This window comes from Callithrix jacchus, chromosome 19 (genome assembly GCF_049354715.1).
Source record: "Callithrix jacchus isolate 240 chromosome 19, calJac240_pri, whole genome shotgun sequence".
In the NCBI taxonomy this organism is placed as follows: Eukaryota; Metazoa; Chordata; class Mammalia; order Primates; family Cebidae; genus Callithrix; species Callithrix jacchus.
The window spans coordinates 47,859,944-47,879,836 of NC_133520.1; the positions used below are offsets into that span (position 1 = coordinate 47,859,944).

Here is a 19,893-nt window from a genome sequence, read left to right on the forward strand (position 1 = left end):
CTTATCAGCTCCAATTTCTTTTTCTTGTCATATTACAAATTTGAGAAACAATTTAGAAAAAGTTTTTAGCACAGGAATATTCTGTGGTTGCTAAAGTACTGAAACGTTTTATAAGTTCTCTGTAATTTAATTTCTCATATAACTAGACTGTCTTTGTGTCTGTGCCATGATATGGCATGTTTTGCCATCTTTGTAATTCCTTCTTATTGTTACACAGTCAGTCAGCTCAGACATACATACATTGGCTGTTAAAGTAATGAAAATAACTATGTGGTAAGATGGCTGGAAATGTATATATGTATGCTGGGGGTGGAGGAAGAAGAGAGATCTCAGACCTTTACTATCCCTGTTCTTGTCCCCCAACTAATGTGATGAGGATCATCTCCACTAGACTCTTGAGGAATGTGTACATAAAGGGATGCTCCATATTGAAATCATTGCTTTAATATAAAAAGCTTTAGTCTGAAAACATGATGTGGAATAATCTCTGGTTTTGATAAAATGCATTAGACCATGGATGTGCCAGGAGAGCTCCTTCTGGGTTCTTGGTATGAAGGAGTATCATAACTTGATTGGCTACTATACCTCTGTGGGTAAAAGTGTAAATGTCAACTAAGTTATTAGGCAGCATGGCTTATAATAAAAATGCCTTCTGATTGGTTAACTGCATATGAACTGGGAGAATTATACATACATCTAAAAACACTCCTGTTAGAAGAGGAATCCTTGGGGGTGCCCTGCTGGCAAGCCACGATTCCTGTTGTCTCGCTAAACAGACTGTGTCATGGGTAGTCTTTAATAGTCTTGTGAGTCTGAAGGTTCGGTTGAACCTAAGAAAGCCCCTTGATCAATACATTAGTTTTCTATTGCTATGGAACAAACTACCACAAACTTTTAAAGCAGCACTCATTTATTATCTCAGAGTCCTGCGGGTCAGAGGTCCAGGAATGGTAGGGCTGGGTTCTCTGCTCAGGGTTTCACAAGGATGAAATTAAAATGGTGGCATGGGCTGCATTCTCATCTGAGGGTTGGAGTCAGCTTCCCGGCTCCCTGGTTGTTGATTTTTTGGTTCCTTGGGCTGTAGAGCTGAGTTTTGTTGTTTTGTGTTTGTTTGTTTGTTTGCCAGCTAGCAACATGGGGCTGTTCTGATTTCTTAGAAGCAGCCTGCAGGTTGCTCTCTTCATACCACAGCAGTTTGCTTCTTCAAGTCCAGCAGGAAAATTTATCTCATATTTTGTTTCTCTCTGACTTCAGGAAGGGCCCAATCCCTAAGGGCTTGTCAGGTTAGGTCATTACCACCTGTATAATCTCTATCTGATTAACTCAAAGTAAACTGATTTAGTGACCTAATCATGAGGGATAACCCATCATAGTCACAAGTTCTGCTGACACTCGAGAGGAGAGGGTTATATAAGATGGTGTGTACACCACAGGGAAAGATTTCTAGGAGCAATCTTAGCATTCTGCCCATAAGAGTGAACACCACAACTTCTTTTCCTGGGCTTCCCCAATCCTGATTTTGAATGTTTATTAGCCCAATGGTGAAAAGAGACAAGAATTCACAGAAAAAGTTAAGCTTACCAAAAACTGCTTCTACACAAGCTGTGCACTATTCCAGTGTTGACATTACAGTCAGAGTGGTCTTTTAAAAGGGATGATTCGAGAAATTCTTTTGCCTTCCTCAAAGATACTCTGAAGAGATTTATAAAAAGTCAAAGAGAAGGGAGAATCCTAACAGAGGATCTGCCACGTAGATAATGCAGCCTTTAAACCCTGAAACTGTAGTGGAATTTCACTCTAGCTCAACAGTGCTCTTGACCTTGACCATGTGAGTGTGGTTTTGAGGAGGAGCTGAGGGAATGAGAGTCTTGTTCCTTCTACCAGAGACCAGAGCTTCTGTCACTCGGTTTTCATCCAGTTAACAGATGAGTTTCCTGAAGGACGCTGCAGTCCCTATTTGACCAAGAGGCCTGAAGACCCTTAGAAAGGCCCTAGCAGCATCTTTGTTTTGTCTGTTGTTGTTTGTCTGTTTTGAGACGGAGTCTCGCTCTGTCACCCAGGCTGGAGTGCAGTGCCACAGTCTTGGTTCACTGCAACCTCTGCCTCCTGGGTTCAAGCAATTCTCCTGCCTCAGACTCCCGAGTAGTTGGGACGACAAGGTGCCCACCACCACACCCAGCTAAATTTTTGTATTTTTAGTAGAGATGGGGTTTCACCATATTAGCCAGGATGGTCTCAATCTCCCGACCTCATGATCCACCATCTATTTCTAAAAGACGGGAGGGTTGTTCCTCTCAGCATCTTTATGGAACAACCCTATCCTCTTCCAGAACTAGATGCCATGGCTCCACCTGGATTTCAATGGATGGCCATATCAGTCTTTCAACAGTTTGTGGTTTTCTTTTTGGTATTATATAGAAACAACGTATACTGCTCAGGATATCATTTCAGTTGTATAAACTATGCAAAAAATAGAAAGGTCAAAACATATTTGGCCATGTTGTCTACTAAGCAGACCAGACAGGGATCTAATAGTGTGTGTCTGTGTGTATGTGTATGCAGACACACATATACATATGTATGGATCTGTGTGTGTGTGTGTGTGTGTGTCTCCATGGATAATATTTTCTACATTTATGCATCTTACCATATGCTTTAATAGTCAATGGATAAACAACTGGGCTTTCTCTGTAGCAATAAGAAGAAATTATGAAGATAGTTAAAAATGCCAATTCAAACATGACACAGACATATAGACAGGCTCAGTTTAAGAAAAAATTAAAATAGACCACTTATGAGTCAACTTTAGTGCTTCAGCAACCACAGTATGCTTCTGTGCTAGAAAACCCTAAATTAATCATTTTCAAACTGGATCCTTGGAGCCCTGGCTATTTCAAAGCCAGCTCTCAGTAGTGACAGTAAATTAAGGAGCTTCCTTTTTTAAGGAAGCTATATAAAGTTAATATGGAAGAAGAGGGGTGGGGAAGAGATATTCCAGTACCAAAAAGCACTGAAAAGTCATAGGTATGGATAAACCCTGAAGCCCTTTCTATGGTAGAACATTTAGATTTATTAGAGAACCCTACAAAGTTACTACTGAACGATCATTGCTACATAAAGCTTACACCCTGCCTTGAAGACCAAAAGGCAGGTCTTCCCAAAGCCTCTAATAAAAGCCCGGCAACATGAACCACAAAATTCAGACAATGCATCAAAATCTGATATTAACGCTACGATAGAGACACTGATATAAAGTTCCAGTCCGTTTTTAAATCTTAAAAACTCTATGAAGTACAAAGTCAAAAGACAAAGTTGTTCAAAACTATGTGCTGCTCTGACACACTTTTGAGCCTATCTCTTTACTGCAGTGGTGACTGGTCTATGCAGTTGTGTGCTACCATTAACATTTGTACGTGCTTAAATAACCTGGGTGAACATTCAGCAAATCTGTGTATATTAGGTGAACCACATACCATATAAACAGAACTCACACATGCATTTAAATTTTTTTAATGTCCAAAGAAAGAAGTATAGCAGATAAGTATTTTTTTAAATAAAACCAGTTAAAAAATGAAACCTAGGTGACATCCATAGTAGCAGCCAGTGTAGACAGATAACACCAATAAAAACCCCTCCTCTCCCCTTTCCTCTAATACTCTGACAGCCCTAAAAATAATATCAGAGAAAGGGAGGCAAGTAGGGGAGGGTACAAGCGCTGATTTAACTACCCAGATATATGTGTTCAAAATAGATATTAAGGATATAAAAAATAGTTAGAAAAAATCAATATGACCTAATATTTGATAGCACAACAGAATGACTATAGTCAGTAATAATTTAATCATACATTTAAAAATAGCTAGGAGTATAAGTGGATTGTTTGTAACACAAAAGAAAAATGCTCGCGGGGATGGGTACCCCATTTTCCATGATGTGATTATTATGCATCGCGTGCCCGCATCAAACACCTCATGTGCATCATACATATTAGACTATGCATCTCCAAAAAGTAAAAATGAAAATTTTTAAGAATAGTAATTGAGTTACACAAATGTAACATTATTATTTCTGCAAATCTGTGTTAGGGAAATAATGTTCATACCTAGTCAAAAGCTAGCTAAAGGAATGAATATAAAAATACAAGTAATGAATTGGCTAACATTTTGAAGATCAGTGACAAATTTATATAGACTATTAGAAATGGTGGTTGAGATATATATCTTAAAATCCAAGATGATATGTATGCAAATATGCTGACATTTTTATATGCAAATATATAACCAATATATTCAAAAATATTTTTGAAAATAAGTTTAGCTTGTTTTTGAATTAAGATTATTATTTTGAGACAAGGTCTTACACTGTCACCCAGGCTGGAGTACAGTGGCACAATCTCAGCTCACTGCTGTCCTTGACTTCCCTGGGCTCAAGCAATTCTCCCTCCTCAGTCACCTGAGTAACTGGAGCTACAGGAACATGCCACCACACCTGGCCAATTCTTAAATTTTGTAACAGAGTCTTGCTGTGTTACACAGGCTGGTCGCAAACTCCTGGGCTCAGCTATGCTCCCACTTTAGCCTCCCAAAGTGCTGGGATTACAGGTGTGAATCACCGCACCTGGCTGAAATAAGATAATTAAATAATTTTCATCGAATATTGTCTTGCTTATGTGCTCCAGAGCAACACTATCCAAGAGAACTTTCTGTGATGAGGGCAGTATTCTCTATCTGCATTGTCCAGTAGAGGCATCCCTAGCCACCCATGGGAACTGAACCCTCCAAATGGTGACCAGTGTGACTAAGAAACTCACTTCTTAACTTATTATTAGGCTGGGCACGGTGGCTCACGCCTGTAATCCCAGAACTTTGGGAGGCCAAGGTGGGTGGATCACGAGGTAAGGAGATTGAGACCAGCCTGGTCAACATGGTGAAACCCCATCTCTACTAAAAATATAAAAATTAGCCAGGCACGGTGGCAGGCACCTGTAATCCCAGCTACTTGGGAGGCTGAGGCAGGAGAATCATTTGAATCCTGGAGGTGTAGGTTGCAGTGAGCTGAGATTGCACAAATGTACTCCAGCCCAGGCAAAAAGAGCAAAACACCACCTCAAAAAAAAAAAAAAACAAAAAAAAAACGCAACTAACTTAAATGTAAACAGCCCTGTGCAGCCAGTGGCCATCAAACTGGGAGCACATCTCTGAAGATTAAATGGCTTCCTCACTGCACCAACACCCTCCTTCTTTACAACCTTTACAAAGGTCATCTCAGGGCCTCACAGGCAGCAGCACGAGCATTTCTGTCTTTGAACTTAGACACCAAACAGAAACTACACAAGTGTCGACCTACCCAGAAGGTAATCTGTAATCTACACAAAGATCTGACAGTGTCCTATTCATCTTTGTTGCCTCAGCATCCAGCAAAGCACCTGATCCATGGTGGGTCCTCATTTCTTTTTTACAAAATGAATAAACAGAAAGAGCCTCTAGGAAGCTGATGAAACAGGGAAGTTCTAAATGAAAATTTAACAATGATGGAAAACAATTCTTTTGCCTGCTATTTATTTTCTTATTCATACTCATAAAAGCCATTTCAGCCTTATCGAAATCCTAGCTAAGTCATATAGGGAGCATTTCTACTAAAGTAATATCAAGGGCATCCGCTCCAGTCAGCCACACGATGCCCTCACGATTTATAACTGCAACTCATGTGCTCATTCACCCCTAAGCAGAAATGGCTGGTCAGGAAGCTTCATTGTGCTGCAATCTTAAAAACAACACAAAACATAGTAGACTTACCGTCACCAACATCAAAGTCCTTGAAAGCCAGTTCTGACCCTGAATCATCCAGAAGGATTTCACCATTCAGTGTGAACATCATGGTGTGTTCATTCATGTCGACCATACACCCCACAACATCGCCTGCTTGCCAAGAGCGCCCATAGTGTTCGTTGCCCTGATGCCACCGCTGGGCCTATGGAGTACAGAAAAGTCCCTTGTCACGGACTAAGCCAAGAAAATAGCACCCACCCACCACTCTGTCATAACTCAACAGCAACCCCTTCCATTTACACCACAGTAGGAGAAACTCGGGCTGGCTATCAGTCTACTCCAATGTCCTAAGCAAAATGAAGCTGTCTGGGAATTCTAAATCTCTACCTAATATTAACACAGTATATTACTGAATCTTGAAAAAAAAATCCAATAGCTATTTCATGATTTTGTAAGCCGATTATTTTAAAATCTAACCTCACATATTTTCTACTGCAAGAAAAATGATATGCCTTCAGAATATACTATTTTTCTGCTACAATGAATGTTTCCCAGCATATGGGTTGTTTTTCTCTACTCCCACAAATACAAATAATTACGAGCTAGCGAATCAAGCTGGGCAGCTGTCATTGAAAATGATAGTGTAATTTTCATCTGTTTCAAAATGAAATGTTATTCCTTAGAACCGATGGCACAAATACTTTAACAAAATGGAAATCTAGAAGCATTTCGGTTACATACTAAAAGTTAAAAAAGCTTTAAATCAAACCTAAAGATATCCTTAGGATATCTGCTGAAGTAACAAGCCAAATATTGAATATAGATGCCAACCTTTTTTTATATATACATAAAGTGAAATCTCATACTGTAAGTACATTCGAAACACGGTTTTGATAAATGTGATTTTTTGGATCTACAAGTATATTCCATTGCTTTATAGGGACATGTGAGTTATATAAATTATTTTTTCAGATACATCTTTTAACTTTTTGCTTAAGCCTCACCTTCACTGTGAATTGGTATGTTATATATGTTATAGGACACAGTTGTCAATATAAAACAATGATATAATTCTCAATATAACACACTGTGCTTTGTAAAAAGTTTACATCAGGAATCCAAAGGCATAACATGCCTGACACTTACCTGGCTGTGGTGTTCTCCTTCCTACCCCACCACCCCATGCCCGTTCCCAAACTGGGAGTACGCTTTCTTGCCTATTGTTTGATTGGAAGTAAATGTTACTTCAACTTCCTCAGAATACTTCCTACTCCAGTTCATTCTATCTGATCTTCAGGAAGTACAAACCTAAAGCTGCCTTTTATCTATTATTTTATTTTTTTGAAGTTTAAAGTTTGCTAACTTTGAGCCCCCCAAAAAAGGTGTTAAATTTTTCTATTTGAAATGAAAAACAAAGACTGTATTCAGGAAATGTGATGTTTCAGAACTAAGTGGATAAAGTGCCCTAATTTCAAGCCTAGAAATGCTTTTCTACACAGTACTTTACATACCAAGAAATAACCAAAGGTCCAATCTCTTCATGACTGCTTATTTATTCTCATTTAATTTTTCCTAGTTAAAAAGTAGCTTTTTTGGCCAGGCACGGTGGCTCAAGCCTGTAATCCCATCACTTTGGGAGGCTGAGGTGGGCAGATCACAAGGTCAAAAGATCAAGATCAAGACCACCTTGGCCAACATGGTGAAACTCTATCTTTACTAAAAACACAAAAATTAGCTGGGTATGGTGGCGCACACCTGTACTCCCAGCTACTCGGGAGGCTGAGGCAGGAGAATCACTTGAACCTGGGAGGTGGAAGTTGCAGTGAGCTGAGATTGTGCCACTGCACTCCAGTCTGGCAACAGAGCGAGACTCCAACTCAAAAAAAAAAAAAAAACAAAGAAAAGAAAAAGAAAAAGAAAAAAAAAAGTACCTTTTTCCCCTCATGTGAGAAGGTATATAAATTCACTTAAAAAATCAAAAGAATAAAATAAGACTTCAAAAAACTATGACCATACCAATCAAAAGTGACTATTACTATCCTATTGTGGCTATATGCATATATACATTGTTGTTATTATTATTTGTTCATTCATTTGTTTTGAGACAAAGTCTCGCTCTGCTGCCCAGGCTGGAGTGCAGTGGTGTGATCATGGCTCACTGCACTCTCAACCTCCCAAGCTCAAGCAGTCCTCTCACCTCAGCCTCCTAAGTAGCTGGGACCACAAGTGTGCACCACCATGCTTGGCTAATTAAAAAAATTTTTTTGTAGAGACGGAGTCTTACTTTGTTGCCAAGGCTGGTCTTGCACTCCTAGCCTCGAGTGACCCTCTGCCTCAGCCTCCTGAAGTGTCGGGATTACAGGCACCTAGCCCATACTATTAAACAAAATATTTTATGCATATAAAACAATCTTTTTAGCCGGGCGCAGTAGCTCACACTTGTAATCCCAGAACTTTGGGAGGTTGAGGGGGGCAGATCACCATCACCTGATGTCGGGAGTTCAAGACCATCCCAACTAACATGGAGGAAACCCCCTTTCTACTGAAAATACAAAATTAGCCAGGTGTGGCGGTGCATGCCTATAATCCCAGCTACTCAGGAGGCTGAGGCAGGAGAATCACTTGAACCTGGGAGGTGAATGTTGCTGTGAGCTGAGGTCATGCCATTGTACTCCAGCCTGGGCAACAAAAGTGAAACAACATCTCAAAAAAAAAAATCTTGGGCCGGGCGCAGTGGCTCAAGCCTGTAATCCCAGCACTTTGGGAGGTTGAGGCGGGTGGATCACAAGGTCAAGAGATCGAGACCATCCCGGTCAACATGGTGAAACCCCGTCTCTACTAAGAATACCAAAAATTAGCTGGGCATGATGGCGCGTGCCTGTAATCCCAGCTACTCGGGAGGCTGAGGCGGGAGAATTGCTTGAACCCAGGAGGCAGAGGTTGCGGTGAGCCGAGATTGTGCCATTGTACTCCAGCCTGGGTAACAAGAATGAAACTCCGTCTCAAAAAAAAAAAAAAATTTTTTTAAACACTTACAAATACATAAATAACAAAACAAACGCCTGACCAGCTTCCACCCAACTTAATAGAAATTACTAATAATGTTGCAAATGAAAACCATTTGTGATTATAAACAACCCTGCCTTCAACATCGTGGCCATTAAACATTTATATAAACATACCATTAATTATTGCTTAAAGATAAACTCCTGATATGAAATTGCTGTATCAATGTATATGCATTTTTAACTTTATAGTTATCTTTAACATTCTGACAGATAAAGATGACTTATCTTTTTGATAACCATGGAAAAGCAATGTCTTACTTGATGAATTTCACTGTATTCATGGGCTGTAGGGAAGAGTTTTGAGACTACAAGGACAAACACTTTTCCGTGAAATAGTTTTCCATGTTTGCGCTGTGGAAAACACTAGTATTGTGATGCTACGCAGAGGAACAGCAGAGGCGGCGAGCCTCCAGCACGTACAGCAGATGACTGGTACGGGGCAAAGTCCACTCACCTTGAAGCCATCAAAGGCAAAGGCACGTTCATCTGAGCCAAGCTCCTGATCCGGTTGACAACCAGGCCTACTCCAACCAACCCTCATGTCTCCAGCAGTGACCGCCTCAAATTCAAAATACCACCGTCCCGCCTTCACGGCATAGGTCTTCTCAGCACGGAAGATTCGGAATCTTTCCCCAGTGCCACTGCATACTTCGGCTCTGGCTGCTGAGAAACGGACAGAGATTTCTGGTGGTCATTGGATAGGAAATTGAAAGAGAAAGATCCCATAAATAAAAGGAGGAAAGAGACATCATGAATTGCTTTAGCAATTCAACCTGCAGCGATGATGATAATGATACCTTCTTTTCTTCTTTCACATTTTACCAAGTGCTTTCTTATCTAGGATCAGCCATTGGCAGACCAGCTGGGTGAAGTGGAAGGCAACAGGGCTTGTGCTGAAGACCCTGGAGAATGAACCTCAGTAACGTCACCAAGGTGGGTGGCGTTCCCTCCATCAGCCTGATTTTCAGGACAGAACAACTTTTCTGTAGAAGAAAACCCAAAAGTGGCTTGGTGCTTTGGTTGTGGAGGAGGAGATGGAAAGAAGACAGTAAGATAAAAGATCCAAACTGCTCTGGGTAAGAAATGAGTAGACATTTAGGGGTGAGAGAGGAGGGAAGACAAAGCAAGGAAGGGAAGAGAGACAGAAATAAGGGAAAGCTATCAACAGTGGAGAAGCGTAACAACAGTATCAACTGTAAAATTCCCCTACAGGATGGTAGGAACTCAAATGTGATACAAAACTTTTCCATTCTCCCATCCGTCTTCAGTGTAATCTGCTACACATACAAATGCTGTACTTAACAGATTTGGGGAAGAAATAAGAAGGTCAGCATCCAACACTGGGACCAGTATGATGCAAAAGAGGGAGAAGTATCTGTAGGAAATGAGATGCAGGTGAGATTGAGAGGGGGAAGCTTCAGGCTGAGGAACCCAGGGCCAGAATGATAATGAGAAGATAAGTCCCTCAGAAATCACAGGGAATGGGAAGGAGTGTCCATTGAATCGATGTCTCAAAGAAGATGGTCACCTCAGCTAAGATCTAAGTTAGATGCAGAGGAGGAAACTTCAGACTTGGCCAAATTAAAAATGGTGGAATTTGGGAGCTGCCTCGTGTTATAACCCCTCTTCTTCCTACTTTGCGTCCAATAGCTGGCACAGAGTCACTAGATACTGGTTAAATTCTAGTTCTCAGCCAGATGTGGTGGCTCACACCTGTAATGCCAACACTTTTGAAGGCCATGGTGGGAGGATCGCTTGAGCCCAGACTTTGAAACCCACCTGGGCAACATAGTAGAACCCTGTCTCTACAGAAAGTTTAAAATTTCAGCCAGACATGGTAGCACATGCTGTAAGTCCAAGCTCCTCAGGAGGCTGATACGGAAGGATCACTTGAGCCTGGAAGGTCGAGGCTGCAGTGAGCTACGGTCACACTACGGCACTCCAGTCGGGGTGACAGAGTGATATCCTGCCTCAAACCAAGACAAAGAAAGAGAGAAACTAGTTCCTATTTGTTTCTCCTTAAGATTTAGGTAAGACCATGCTGGCCTCAACAGCACATATACTAAAACTGGAACAATACAGAGACGAGCGTGGCCTCTGCATGAGGATGACCCGCAAATTCATGAAGCGTTCCATATATTTATGGATCCAACTGCTCCTGCGCGCCGGTGACTCCTGCACCTGCGCCAGCTTCTGCAGGTGCAGAGAGTGCACATGCACCTCCTGTAAGAAAAGCTGCTGCTCCTGCTGCCCTGTGGGCTGTGCCAAGTGTGCCCAGGGCTGCATTTGCAAAGGGGCGTTGGATAAGTGCAGCTCCTGCGTCTGATGCTGGGGCACCCCTGTTCCCAGGTGGAAATAATGCAACCTCTACAAACCTGGATTTTCTTTTTAAATGTACAACCATGACCTGTTTGCTACATTCCTTTTTCTATAAAATAATGTGAACGATAATAAAACAGCTTTGACTTGAAAAAAAAAAAAGATTTAGGAAAAACCTTACGCATACTAAAAACTTAACAACAGTTCAATCATTGACTGGGTATGATCAAATCAGAACTATAAAAATAATCTAGATAAGCACTAAACATTGCCAATAAACATACAGCTAGATCATATGTAACAGTTAAAAATTAGATGAAGTAAAGCTGAAGACAACAGGGCTGTAGCATGAGACAGCTCCTACCACATGGGCTTTGTTAATGAAATGACCAGTAACTGCTTTTTGATAATGGTGGTGGTGATTATTGAACATAGAACTAATTGTAATTGCTGGCTAACCCTTCCAAAACTAGCTTAAGTCTCTGAATAAGAGACAGAAACATCTCCATGGTTAAGTGTAAATTCTCATGCCTATTACTTAGTAACTAAATATGTTTTGAAAAATAGGATCGTAAACTTTGTTTTTGAGCGTAAAAAATTCTATCAGATTTTATAATATCTAAAGGTAGTTTGTGCTTTTAAGAAACTAGTTCTTGGCCGGGTGCAGTGGCTCACACCTGTGGGAGGCTAAGGCAGGCAAATCACTTGAGGTCAGGAGTTCGAGACCACCCTGGCCAACATGGTGAAACCCGTCTCTACTAAAAATACAAAAATTAGCCAGGAACGGTGGCATATGCCTGTAATCCCAGCTACTTGGGAGGCTGAGGCAGGAGAATTGCTTGAGCCTGGGAGGTGGAGGTTGCGGTGAGCCAAGATCATGGTACTCTAGCACGGGCAACAGAGCAAGACTCTGCGTCAAAAAAAAAAAAGAAAGAAAAGAAAAGAAACTAGTTCTCAGTGCTGCAATACTAAATAAACAGGAAAAGTCAAATTTTCATTCAGAGTTAATATTTTCTCAAAAAACAGATTACTGATCAATTCCTTCCTTAAAATATGCCTGTAACCTTCCCTAAATGAATCTAAGATGTTAAATATGAGCTATAAATTATACAAACATTTGTAGATTATTTTCCCAACAGAAAAAATTATCAAGCAGTTATCCTTATTTTTAATTATATTTATATTTGTGAATAAAATCTTATATTACATTTCTAGTATGCATTAATAGATTTAACCTCTAATTTTCTAAATATAGAATTTAGTTTTTTTTTTAAACTAAACTACTGAAAAATCCCAGGTTCTCTTTCTGTTTGATTTCCAAGATATCTAGACATCACAAATATGTATAGTGTGCTCAAGTCACACAAACTAATTTTAATATTAGCCAAAACAAATACTTTAGAAGGCAAATTTGGTACAAAATATAATAGATAATTTCCCCAAAAGCCCCCTACAAAATTCTCTTGGAATTAAAACATACCATTAATCCCTTCTATTACTACAGGGAATGAAAATAGGAGTGCTATTTGGAGATTATAGTGCAAGAACAATGCAGAATTTCTGAGCCCTGGCATCCTTTTTCCTGGCCCTAATGCTGTATTATTCTTATGCTCATTAATGACACTCAACCTGAACTTGAAACAAACGTGGTTCACAGACAGACACTACCATGCCTGAAACTTCACCAAAAAAAAAAAAAAAAAACCCAAAAAAACAAAACGCTTCTTTTTCTTTTTTAATCTCTGTGGATTTTCCTATTTGTTTTTGTTTTTGTTGAGATGGAGTTTCACTCTTGTTGCCCAGGCTGAAATGCGATGGTGCGATCTCGGCTCACCGCAACCTCCGCCTCCTAGGTTCAAGCAATTCTCCTGCCTCAGCTTCCTGAGTAGCTGGGGTTACAGGCATGTGCCACCGTCCATGCCCGGCTAAGCTTTTTGTATTTTCAGTAGAGATGGGGTTTCACCATGTTGGTCAGGCTGGTCTTGATCTCAGGTGATCCACCAACCTCAGCCTCCCAAAGTGCTGGGATTACAGGCGTGAGCCACCGTGCCCTGCCCATGGTATAGATTTCTTAAGTTAGTTTATGTTAGTTTGCAACCACTTTTTAAAGAAGCAATAGTTCAACACACACCTCTTGCTAAAATACCGATACAAAGTGAAATCTGGGTTTGTAGGAGTTTTTAAAGAAGATCCAGACAGTCTGTAACACATTTATTTTGCATACCTTATAACAACAATCCCCTGAGCACAAAGTAAGTGCTCCATATATACCTGCCAAACTGTACCTAGAAACAGAGACTCTTCCAAGCTCTGGATACAGGAGCTCAGGCAAACAGCTAATGGGTGGCATCCTGTCAAAGGCATAGTACTCTCCCCCAAACGTCCTTATGCTTTGCTTAGTTTTAAGCATGATACATTGATGCATTTGGCAGGCAATTACAACTCATGTAAGTGTGTTATATAAGTGATGCTTATGCTGTTATAATGAATATAATAATAATAGACATTTAAAAATGAGTAACTGGGAGACAGTTCTGTCATACATTATCAAGTCTGTTTGTACTCAAAGGAAAACAATTCAGGAATTATATCATTAACGAACCACCTCAAGATGAACGCAAAGGACTGCGAAAAGACTGTGTTCCCAGTACCTCCCAGGCATGACACACAGCCAATGACCTAACTAGGGCCTAAAAAGGCCTAAAGGAACCATACACCCTCCTCTCCAAACTATACATCTAAAAACATTTGCCACTAGAGGGCAGTCAAGATCTAACTATGTATTTAAAAACTCAAGCAGCTATAAGGAACAGCTAAAATTGTACACATATCTAGAATCTTTTAGGTCTAATGATAATACACTTTAAAATTATTGGTATTAATCAGCCATCCTTTCAACTTCCTGGTATTATTTTGGATAAAACAATTCAAACGTTGATTAAACCTAGTAGTAAATAAGAATAAATTCCATTTTAAATGCTTTAAAATATTATTGAGAACAATACTCCGAAGATACTACAACTCAAATACCGAGTTCGCCTATTATCTGGAATATGTAAGCATTCTCATAAGAGAAAGTAAATTATAATTCCGATTAATTACATAAGGCTCGATTCTATTTTATTAAATTTTTTATGTCCTCAACTTTTTAAAAAAGTCAGCAACAGCAGTATATATTCCTATAAATTAATGTTTTTAATCCCATCTTAGTGATAATCAGACTGATTTTGCTTTATGCTATAACACTCCTCAACATCTCTCTTTTAATTTTTCATTCCCATCATCCTTTTTCAACAAAACAATTTTTCTAAAGCCTCTCAACCAGTCTATCTCCAAGCACTCCCCGCTCCAATCTGTCCCTTCCCACTGTTGCCATAGTTATATTGCTATTGTAAACTGTGATCACACGTCAAGCTCTTGCTTTAAAACTTCCTGGAGCTGGTCGGTAGTCCTTATATAAATTTATCCACATTTCTGAGCTGAGTTTGCAAGATATTCCACATTTTGTCCTGATCCTTCTACCTTCACCTATGACTGTCCTCTCTCCCCAGCAGCATCCTATACTTCATCCTAAGTGGACCATCTACCCTTCCTCACCCTTTCTGTACCTAATCACATCAGATGTACTTTCTTTCTGGTAGCGATGGCCTTTCTGACACTAATCTCTACTTGCTGAAATTTTGATCCTCCCAACATCTAACTCAGAAGACATTTTCTCCCTTTCTTGATTCCTCCCACTGGAAAATTAATCTTTCTTCTTATGTATTTTCCATAGAGTTCACCTACATCCCTGCTATGAAGCACGCTGTTGGATTCTGGCATACAACAATAAACATAATCTCAGTTTCTGCTGTAGAATACAACTCTATTCTCTTTGCTCATTGTTCACATAACTTAAGTACAATCGAACCTTGTCAAACAACTGCCAGTGGCTCTATCTCTAAATTCTTAAAATTCAGAGATGTGCCATTTGTGCGATCACCATTTTTTCCTCTTGGTTTTCTCATTTTCTTATACAAATACATTCACTCTTCCAACTCGTTAAATTCCTTCTTCCTTCCCTTCCTTACCTATGTAACGTTCCATACTTTCTCGTCCTTATTCCCTTTTCTCCTACTTGCTCTGTTAACCCCAATGAGTGTCCGATTTCACGACCTTCACTCTCAACCTCTATACCTGCTCTGCTGAGCTGGCCAGAGAACACATGCACGTAAGCGATTGGCACCACTAACTCACAGTCTCTAACCTCAACTGGACTATCAATGTTTCTCCACAATGCTTTTACCTGTTTGCAGTCTGTTCTCCGTTCCATCCCACAAAACAGCTATTTTTAATCTTTATTGCTAAGTGACATCAGCAGAAATGGTAGAGAAAGAACCTCCAAAAATCCTTTTCTCCATAAAATTAATGAGAACATTGGTAAAAATTATGCAAATCAGATTTCTCATAGCTCTGGAAATTAACTACAGGCTGGCAAAAATCCAGGGAGTGCTTATTTGATAAAAATGTCCAAATGTTGGTAAGAACAGCAAACTAGTTATGTTTTAGCTACATCGCCCTCTCTCTCATTCCACGGCACACTGAAAATCACCACCCACAAGCCCCTGAAGTGGGCGGAACAGAGTTGGAACTCCTCCAAAGCCCAGTTCCAGATCACTGTCATTATGTTACTTTTTCTGGAAAATTCCACTTGTAAAACTTGTCTTTATTCCACTTAACTTAGAGCTTGCCCAATGCAAATAGTCATTTCCCCAAGGACATTCACTGAACATCATCTGAGGCAATTTGTCCGCCTTGCAGCATTGTGAGGTAGCAACGATAGTAGAGGCAAACGACCACTGACCAAGAAGTTTAAAAGGAGAAGCTGCTGAATGAAAGATCCATGGCGGGATGTGAGACTCTCCAACATATTCCTGGGACTCTGGAAAGCCATGCTTAGGCCCAGGGCAGTGAATGTATTCGGGAAAAACATGAGAAAGCTCACACCTCTGAAAGACCTTGAGGCTCTGCACGTGCAGTAAGAGAAGGCTACTGAACTTGTAAATTGCCTAGTTGAGGGTTGAAGGCACGTGTCAACATGCTCACATTACATTGCCTCTCCTTTGGTAAAGACTGGCAGACTTATTGGTTCTAGGCATTTAAAGACATATCTGTCCTACCATTAGCTGACCACGAAGCTAATGAAACTGAGACTTCAGTGGCCACATATGACAGGCAACACAGTGTCTACTAATCTAGCTTAGACAAATTACTAAGCAAACAAACAATGACAACAAGCACAACACCAACATCTGAAATAGGGGCGAATGCAGAGTTACCAAATTACATTACTACAAAAATTGTGAGACATGCAAAAAGACAAGAAAGTATGTCCCATATAAAGGGGGAAAAGCGGTCATTAGAAATTATTCCTCAGGAGGCCGAGATGTTGGGCTTATTAGACTAATTCTTTAAGCTAGGTATTTTAAATATGTTCAAAGAACTAAAGAAAACCATGTGCAATGAACTAAAGAAAAGGATAAGGTTGGGTGCATTGTCTCATGCTTATAATCCTAGCAGTTTGGGAGGCTGAGACAGGTGGATCACTTGAGGTCAGGAATTTGAGACCAGTCTGACCAACATGGTGAAACCCCGTCTCTACTAACATTACAAAATTAGCTGGGCATGGGGGTGCATGCCAGTAATCCCAGTTACTTGGGAGGCTAAGGCAAGAGAATCACTTGAACCCGGGAAATGGAGGTTGCAGTGAGCTCGGATCATGCCACTATACTCCAGCCTGGGCAACAAGAACAAAACTCCATCTCAAAAAAAAAAAAGTATAAAAATGATGCTTCACCAAATACTAAATATCAATAAAGAGGCAAATTATTAAAAAGAACCAAAATTTCTGGAGCTGAAAAGTGCAGTAACTGAAATTAAAAATACACTAGAGGGCTCAACAACAGATTTGAGCTGACAAGAATCAATGAACTTGAAGATAAGTCCATTAGTCAAGTATGAAAAACAGAAAGAAAAAGAAATAAAGAAAGATAAGTCTGTGGGATACACTCAACCATATCAACATACACATAATAAGTCACAGACTGTGATAGCCTGCAGTGGCTCATGCCTGCAATCCCAGCACTTTGGAAGGCTGAGGTGGGTGGATCATCTGAGGTCGGGAGTTCCAGATCAGCCTGACGAACATGGAGAAATCCTGTCTTTACTAAAAATACAAAATTAGCCAGGCGTGGTGGAGCATGCTTGTCATCCCAGCTACTTGGGAGGCTGAGGCAGGAGAATCACTTTAACCTGGGAGCTGGAGGTTGCGGGGAGCCAAGATCATGCCATTGCACTTTAGTCTGGGCAACAAGAGTGAAACTCCATCTCAAAAAAAAAAAAAAAAAAAAAAAAAAGTCACAGATTGTAAGGCAAGACAAAAAAGAAGAAAGAATGAACAAATAATGGCCAGAAACTTTGCAAATTTGATGAAAACATTCATTTACACATCTAAGAAATACAGTAAACTTTAGGGATAAATTCAAAGAAATTAAAACCAGATATGTCATAATCAAACTGTTCAAATCCAAAACCAGAGAGAGAATCCTGAAAACAGCAAGGGAGATAAGCAACTCATCACATACAAGTGACCCACCAAAAGATTACTGGCAATGTCTTATCAGAAAACATAAAGGCCAGAAGGCAGTGGGATGATATATCTGACTACTAAAACAAAACAAAAAATTGTCAGCTGAGAATTCTATAACCAACACATCTTTAATGCTCTCTTTAAGGCTTCTAATCTAGTCCAGGCTTCCCTGACTTCTACTCCTTAAGAAAATAAACTTATTTTCTATTTCAACCTGAAGACAGTAATTGTACGGTAGACTGCCCTCAGTTTCCTCTCGAAGGTTTTTGCATCGTCTTCAATCTTCACTTCCTTCCTACTAACCTTAAGGGAGCAAGAGTTGTTCTTCCATTTATATGAGGCCAATCCCTTTACCCATGCTCTGAATTTCATTCCCTTCAACTTCCTCAGAGACCACAGTTCATCAAGCCCCTCTTACTCTATTTTCAATCTCTCTCTCCCTTAGTGTAAAAATGCCCAAATTTCTTTCATTTAAAAAGTGAAATCTTTAACTCTCTGTTTCTCTCTAGCGACAGTCTCACGTTTATATTTACATATGTAATTGAATCCTGGTAACTCTACTGAGTTGTCTTACACGTACCTCAAACTTGTTTACAATAAAATACAGCATCTTCCTACTACCCTACGTCCATCTGCTCCAATTCCTGTGCTCCCAATCAACGTACGTGTACTTGACATCTATCAATCCAGAAACTATCTCAGATGCCTCCTTTGTCCTTCTGCTGATTCTAGTGCTAAATGCCAAATAATTTTTTCTGTTCACAGTATTGCCAAAGATAAGGCCTCCAACATTCCTCATCTATACTCTTTTTTTAGTCATCAAACTGCTGTCCTCATCTCCAGTTTTGTTTACATTCAGGCTTTTCCCCAAACAGCCACTAGAATCATTCTTTTAGGTAAAAAAAAAAAAAAAAAAAAAAAAAATCAGCCAGGTGCAGTGGCTCACACCTGTAATCCCAGCACTTTGGGAGGCTGAGGCAGGTGGATCATGAGGTCAAGAGATTGAGACCATCAGGCCAACATGGTGAAACCCCATCTCTACTAAAAATGCAAAAAAATTAGCTGGGTGTGGTGGTGCATGCCTGTAGTCCCTGGGGCTCCGGAGGCTGAGGCAGGAGAATCACTTGAACCTGGCAGGTGGAGGTTGCAGTGAGCTGTGATCGTGCCACTGTACTCCAGCCTGGCAACAGAGCAAGACTCCATCTCAAAAAAAAAAAAAAAATCTGTTTCAACTCCTGCCTCCTCTACTGGATCTACTGCCACTTTTCAAATTCCGCTGTACATATGGTCATGCAAACGTCTCTGAAATTCCCATTTGCTACCCTCCTTGTGTCTCTAAGCCTTTATATACACTATTCTCTCTGCCTGAAGTGCATGAACCCAGTTGAGTTAGTTTTACCTACTTCGGTGGTTTTAAAATATGTCCACAAATACTTTAGTACACCTCCATTCAAAAAGTGTGGGCTTCACTTAGTGGTTTACTTCTAGCGAACAGAATATGATAAGTAATTAGAATAAGCATTGCAGGCTTCTCCTTTTACTCACTCTTAGATTTTCATTCTGCGGGAAGTCAACTTCCTTGTGAAGGCACTCAACCACCTCTATGAAGAGCTCCGTGTGGCAAGGCAGTGCCCATCTGGCTGTGTCTTCTGCCAACAGCCAGAGAGGAAGCGAGTTCTTTAGCCAACAGTTATGCAAGTGAGCTCTCTTAGTATCCAACGCTCCAACTCTAGAGAAGTCTTCAGATGACTTAATCCCTGGCCAACTTAATAGCAACCTCAGAGAGACCATGGTCCAGAAGCACCTGACTATACCACTCTCACATTCATAACCCACAGAAGCGTTCGAGATACCAGATAACAAATGCTTGGTATTTTAGGCCACTGAGGCGTTTTTTGGTGGGGAAGGGTAGTTTGCTGTAGGGAATAGATAACCAACAGACCTCCTCTGTAAAGATTTCACTTGTATCACCAAGCAGAGTTAAACCCCATGTGACAGGACTCTCGGGCTGAACACTTCTATTGCATGGTAGTGGTGGCAATTTAGTCTATTTTCCCTGTCTACACTGAGCGCTACATAAGACAAAACTCGTATTCATCACTGAATTCCC

General features: G+C 40.3%; 1 protein-coding gene and 1 non-coding gene across 24 annotated transcripts in view; one reads left to right on the forward strand and one right to left on the reverse strand.

Annotated features, from left to right (window-relative positions):
- The window catches only part of RYR2 (ryanodine receptor 2), a 781,807-nt gene that overhangs the window by 266,794 nt on the left and 495,120 nt on the right, over nucleotides 1-19,893 (reverse strand). For 21 of the 23 annotated variants that reach the window (XM_035280524.3, XM_035280523.3, XM_054248004.2 and 18 more), the window contains 2 exons: nucleotides 9,291-9,499; nucleotides 5,796-5,970 (listed from right to left, as the gene is read on the reverse strand). In XM_035280524.3, coding sequence (XP_035136415.2) covers nucleotides 5,796-5,970; nucleotides 9,291-9,499 — 384 coding nt within the window. The remainder of the gene's footprint in view (nucleotides 1-5,795; nucleotides 5,971-9,290; nucleotides 9,500-19,893) is intronic. The other 2 variants (XM_078357270.1, XM_054248003.2) reach the window with 1 other exon arrangement.
- LOC118149585 (U6 spliceosomal RNA) lies at nucleotides 10,875-10,978 on the forward strand. Its single transcript, XR_004737162.1, has one exon. It is a non-coding gene; the product is annotated as a U6 spliceosomal RNA (small nuclear RNA).